This window comes from Chaetodon auriga, chromosome 1 (genome assembly GCF_051107435.1).
Source record: "Chaetodon auriga isolate fChaAug3 chromosome 1, fChaAug3.hap1, whole genome shotgun sequence".
NCBI lineage: Eukaryota > Metazoa > Chordata > Actinopteri > Chaetodontiformes > Chaetodontidae > Chaetodon > Chaetodon auriga.
In genome coordinates, this window is record NC_135074.1 from 25,711,390 (window position 1) to 25,717,686 (window position 6,297).

Here is a 6,297-nt window from a genome sequence, read left to right on the forward strand (position 1 = left end):
TATTGATTCTCTGTCTCGCTGTGATGCCACTATAACCATCTGACCTATGAAGCTCACAGCCCTGGCCTGAAATCCAGTGCACACTGCCCTCGGAGGGGACAGGGAACACCATGAGAGGCAGGGCTCAGCTCACTCTCTGGGCTGTAGTGAGTTTGCTAAAAACTTCTGGCCTCAGCTCACGGCCTGCTGGTCTACCCGCTTCAGCCTCTGCATCTTCCACTCTATCTCCTCAATCACTCAGTCCTTGGGCAACTTTTCAGACATCAGTCATTATATCAAAATAGCAGGACGTTAAAATGAAAATTATTACTGACAAAAAGCATCGAAGGGCCATCAGGGCAAGGATGGATGACCGAGCATGCCAACAGGGCCAGTGCCTTGGAGTTTCTGACCGAGATAAATTGGAGGCAAAGTCCCTTGGCACATAAGTAAATATGAAAAATCCAGCATTTGATTTCGAGCGAATAAATCATAGTACGTGTGAAATAAGTTCGAGAGCAGTGGTTGCCATCCTGGGAGTTTGGATCTCTCAAGGGGTCCAAAGAAAAGTTTTAAAAATTCACCTTCTTTTGCTTTTTTCTTGGCTAATTCCACCTATTCAGGCAAATGAAACATAATCTGTGATGAAGGATCACACATGGGCATTAACAGCTACAAACACTGCCTTAGAGAAGCAGCTCATTTTTAGCACATCAGCTTTTTATAATCATGGAGGCCCAAAGTCCTGAATGACTCAAGATATGTTTAATAGCCTCATCCAGAAAACTCCTCACAGACTTTATTGTGTGCAACCCTGATCCCAAAAGAGGTGGGACGCTGGGTAAAACAAATACAACTGAATGTGATAACTTGCTAATCCTTTTTTTATACTCAACTGAAAACAGCACAAGGACGATATATCTAATGTTTCACGTCATCAACCTCATTGATTTTGGTAAATATTTGCTTGTTCTGAAGTTGATGCCGCAACAAGTTGGGACAGGAGCAACTAATGACTGCGAAACATCTGTTTGGAACATTCCACAGGTAAAAAGGCTCACTGGTAACAGGTGAAGGGGCATCCTGGAAAGGTTCAGTCGTTCACCACTTTGTGACCTGTACAAAGGATATTACCGTGTGGACTCTGGAACACTTCATAAAACCATTGTCAGCAAACAGTTTGCTTGCAAATGATTTCTTTCTGTTTATATTTTTGTTTCACGGAGTCCCACCTTTTCTGTAATCAGGGTTGGATGCACTTCTACAACACAAGTGATGGATAATAAAAATATTATTTCCATTCCATTGCCACACAGCTGCATATCTCTACTTGCTCGGTCAGGCCCTTCTACTTATGTGATATGATGATTATCCAGCTCAAGCTCAAGGTGTGTGCGGATCGGCTCCCACCTGTGCAGAGGTAATTACAGTTTCACTGCTCTCCGACAGTCATCGGGAACGAGACTGTAACTCTGAAAGCGAGACACTACCACACACAAACCTCTCTGATGCAGAGTAACACATGCATATTCACACACTCATATATTCTCCCTCCACACACACACATACAGAAACACCATCCTTACATGCACATATGCTCATAAAGTTGTCCTCATTTTGAGGGATTTATTGCATTCTAATAGGCATCAATGTGATTTAATACAGCAAGTAATATTCATTATTGCAGAACAATTTAAGACTCTTGGAATCTGTAAAAACAGTGGTGAAAACGATTCAGTGTCGAAAAATATATTAACTACCATAATCAGCACATCCCCACCAGCAAACAAGGAAATGAAGCAATTCTTTAACTTTACCAGTTACCGAGGGACACACTCCATCTCTGCAAGAATCTCAGACATGTTCAAACATTTGCATACGCAAGAGTTCAGAGGTAGACCAACAAGAACTGAATAGACTTCATTCCAAATAATCCAAGAAACAACCTGGAAGACCTGTTGAAGAGTTAAAATTTGTGTTTGTACATGAAAATCAGACTGCATATCCATTATGTATTACCTTTAAATGAACAGTTAGAGATTCATGATTGATAAGTGTATCTCATTATATATCATTTAAAAAAAAAAGAATACACATAAAGATGATTTCCCCCCATCCAACAGACAGATACCATATTAAAATGCATATGATCCACAGCTCCTGACATTAAGTGAATTGCCATATTACTGTGGGAAGTTCTATTATAAGTATTATTATAAAGGGCTTGAAAACTCCTATTTCATAAATGCGGTAAACATGTTTCTATGGACCATGTTACTAAACACTCCTGGACCCTCAGGTGATATTATTCACTCATCCTAGTGCAATGTGTGTCATGCTGCATTTCCAGTCAAGGGTGTGTTCATAAGGGTGTGTTTGTAAATCCAGCCTGAGGACCTGACAGCTGATGGATGGAAAAACACACTGATTGAAAGGAAAGCCCAATTGTTTAAATGAACTGATTTAAGAGAAATAAATTATGCTGGGGGTTTTAAAGCTGTTGGTCTACGGCGTGGGACTGTGAGCAGCGCAAGCTAACAAGCTTCTTGTGGAGGGAAATTTGGCCCTGATTTCAAACAGGTAGTCAAATGCTCTGCTGCACTTCCACCCTAACCAGTGTTGAGCCGGTGTGCTCACTATGCAAAACAGCAATTTGACACTGGCAACGCTCCATGACTACTCAGTTTTCAGAATCTATTCGAACCATCTAAAAAGGCATCTTTATGAACACATCCAATAATTACACACTTGCACCAAGACAGACACAGAGAAAATGCAATGGCATCCAAGCTAATTACACCAGGTCCATTAAGATTTTTAATCCTTGGATTTTATGCTGAAAATCTATCTTAGCATGCCTGCGTTACAAGATCAACATCGTTTCTCCTGTTGGAAAATTAGTTTGATTCCGTTGTGCTGGTTCAATTTCTGTTTTCCCACAATAAGATCTTATTTCAAACAGGGAATTTGACTGCGTCCTGGCTTGCTGGTGTTCTGTTTCCCGTTGCTGCTGCTCATCGTCTCAGGGCCTCCGAGTCTCCCTCGAAGGCCCTGTTGTCATAGCGATGCTGATGTCTCTCTGGGTCAGGGCTCGCTGGGTCGGTCAGGGGGACTTCGTACATGGCTTCCCCTCCTGTCACTGTGATCACAGTGGCATCTGCTGGCGATTCACTGGAAATGCTGTCTTTTGTCTGTTCCTCAACCCCCAGGGCCTTCATGATGTCGCACTTACACATAGGGCAGGTCCTCCTCTCCAGCAGCCAGGGCTCGATGCAGGATTTGTGGAAGATGTGGTCACATGTCAGCACTGTCACCACTTCCCCTACCCTGTAGGACTCAATACACACAGCACACATATGGTGCTCGGAGGTTGTTTCCTCATCACCACTCTTGAGTGTGCGTACTCGTAGGCGCGCAATCGCCTTCTTAGCCTCCGATTTCAGCCTCCTCTCATTGCGCCTATGCATGTTCAGGTTGTAGAGACGATTTGCAGAGACAAACACAAAATAGGTGATCGACGCTGCTGTCACAATGAAGAAGGCGATGGACAGGAAGTAAAGCCAGTAGGTGTCCATCAAGGGTCCCTGAGGGCTGCCGACATCAATAAGCATCTGAACATCAGTCCCATTCTTCACCAACCTGACAACCTCCATGCCCTGAGAGTTGCCAATCATGATAGCCACGATATCAGATGCCTCCATGTGTGCCATGTGAGTGGTGCTGTTGCCACTGCCATCCACATTATACACCACCACACCATCTGCCCCATGACGTTTGGCAGCGTTGATCTTCTCGCTGAAGGTACAGTTGCCCCTTTTAACCAGGGCTATCCAAGGCGGCGAGCTGGAATTGCGGCTGTAGACAGAATCTAAGCCACAGCCTCTGGGGTCTCCCTTGGGAAGCATTACAATGCCGGAGGCTTTCGTCAGCAGAGAGTTACGACCGTATATCCCACATTCACAATATTTGTCCACAGTCTTATTGCTGTTGTTAACATAGCTTATTTCCACGATGGCTCTCCAATACACCATGGCAGCTGAATAGTGAACAAGTCCAGAAAAACACAGCAAAAGCAGCAGACCGTGTTGTGTCTTCTTACCCATGGTAACGCTCTTCTGAAAAACAACAGGAAGCCCTCTGTTAGCTTCTCTAAAACTCCTTTGTTAGTCCCAGTTCCTGGTTTGCTCGAGCCACAGTGATCTGAATACAGCTGCAGTTTCACCCAACCTGCTGTCTACCGTAATCTGATATGAGCCTTTGGTAACATAACACGAGCTATGCGTCAGCCACTCACCTCTCGTTATCTTCCTGAACCTTGAACACTCCTTGCAGAGGGCAGGGTGCTGGTATTCAACAAGTTGAAGTACACCAAACACACAGACCTGTGCTGTTTTAGGAGCCAGCTAACAGCGTATGGGAAGGCAAGACGCAATAAAGCAATGATAAGGACGATTTCAAGGACAGAGGTCAGAAACACAGAGCGATCTTGTGAAACTGACCTTCCTATGTAATGATGAGTACAGCAGCTTGGCCAGTTTTTCCGGTTTGGCTGGCTTCCTTCCCTTATTTCTGTGACTGACATCACTGTTGTGAAAAGCAAACTGACAACCCTGGCTTGTGCATATTCACTCTAGAAGACAAACACCGTCAGCTCCTCTCACACATTTGAACAAACTCACACAGACTGATTATAAATGTGTCCTTTAAGTTACACAGAATGTGCGCACCATCATATAATAAAGGCTTCCCCTGTGTTTGGATCCGCTCACATACCGGTGATAACTGAGATGGAACAGGGCATTGTCAAGTTTCCACTGTATCTCCTTACACACAAGTGAAAGTACACACACACACACACACACACACACACACACACACACACACACACACACACACACTGAGAGACCGAGAGGCTTCCAGTGACAAATGAGATGGAGAGCTTTCTTGCCAAGCTACCATTTTACCTTAGTTCTCCAACACACACACACACAAACTGCAGTACACGGGCCTCTGTAGAACGTGCTATTAGATCATTTATCTCAGAGGGACAAAAATGCGTACATAAAAGAGAGCCTGGTATTTATTCTTAATATGGCTGCAGCTCACAGTGCTTGATAACAGGAACAATGGTGCTGCCCTGACCCTTAAATTCCTGAAACTCAAATAATTGCACAGCAGAAAGTAAAGCACAATGTGCAACTCATCAAAGGGTCACACTTCTTTATTAAGGCACACAAATTCTCCATTAAATTTCTTATTAGAATGCATATCATTAGCATATCGTCTGCTTATTAATCATTAGTTAAGATTAGTAATTAGGTTGTTGAGTAAAAACTCTTACTTACTGACCTAACAGTTGTAGAATGTGTTCATGCAGAATAATGCTTTAATAAGTGCTTCATAATGACTAATAAAGAGCCAATATGTCTAATAATCTGCATGCTCATAAGCAGCTAATTAATGCTGAATATGTGCACCTAATATAAATGATCTACATATTAATTACGAAGAAAAAATGTTTTGTTTTTCTCTATAAAAACATTCTACCACATCGGTGTGAATTTAGGAATTGCATTTTCATGATGTCCTCAGAGGCTTTCTGCTCCAACACTGGCATCTGCTGGTTGGATAAGGGTCTGCTCAGAGGCCATGACAAGCTGCTGCACTGAGTGAGTCACTCAGACATCCAGGCCTGAGCACTGTGAATAATGGTACATGTGATATGACTGTGTCACATGACTACAGATGACTTTATCCACAAGATATTTTGTGTTTTCCGAAGTATTCCATACGGTCTGGTGATGAGGTAACACCCACATACTGGTCACAAGATTGGACATAAGTGCTTATGCAATGCTTTTTCTTTGTTTCTAGTTATTTTTACATTGTGGATTAAACACATGAATAACAATAATAAAATGGACATTTTGCTTTGTCTCAAACTTGGACTCAGATTTCCACTGGTCTAATGTCCAGTCCTTGTGTTTCGAGGCCAAAGCCATTCTCTTCCTCTTGTTCTCCTTCAGTAGTGGTTTCTGTGCAGCAGTTCCACCATGAAGGCCTGATTCGCACAGTTCCCTCCTAACAGTTGATGTTGAGATCCGTCTGCTGCTTGAACTCCATGAGGCATTGATGTGGGCTCTAATCTGAGATGCCCTTCATTGGTGATTTCTGAGGCTGGTAACTCTAATGAATCCATCCTCTGCGGCAGAGGGAAGTCCTGGTCTTCATTTCGTGTGGCGGTCCACATCAGAGCCAGTTTCATCAGAGCATTTGATGTTTTGTTTTTTTTCAACTGGACTTTAAGATACATTTTCC

The 6,297-nt window shown here is 43.1% G+C and overlaps 1 protein-coding gene across 1 annotated transcript; it reads right to left on the bottom strand.

The window, feature by feature from the left end:
* Positions 1-1,604: 1,604 nt before the first annotated feature.
* On the bottom strand, positions 1,605-4,455 carry rnf128a (ring finger protein 128a). Its single transcript, XM_076731895.1, has 2 exons — positions 4,274-4,455; positions 1,605-4,094 (listed from the first exon to the last, which is right to left on the bottom strand). The coding sequence occupies exon 2, from the start codon at positions 4,080-4,082 to the stop codon at positions 2,994-2,996; it is 1,089 nt and encodes a 362-aa protein (XP_076588010.1). The 5' UTR covers positions 4,083-4,094; positions 4,274-4,455; the 3' UTR covers positions 1,605-2,993.
* Positions 4,456-6,297: the final 1,842 nt, after the last annotated feature.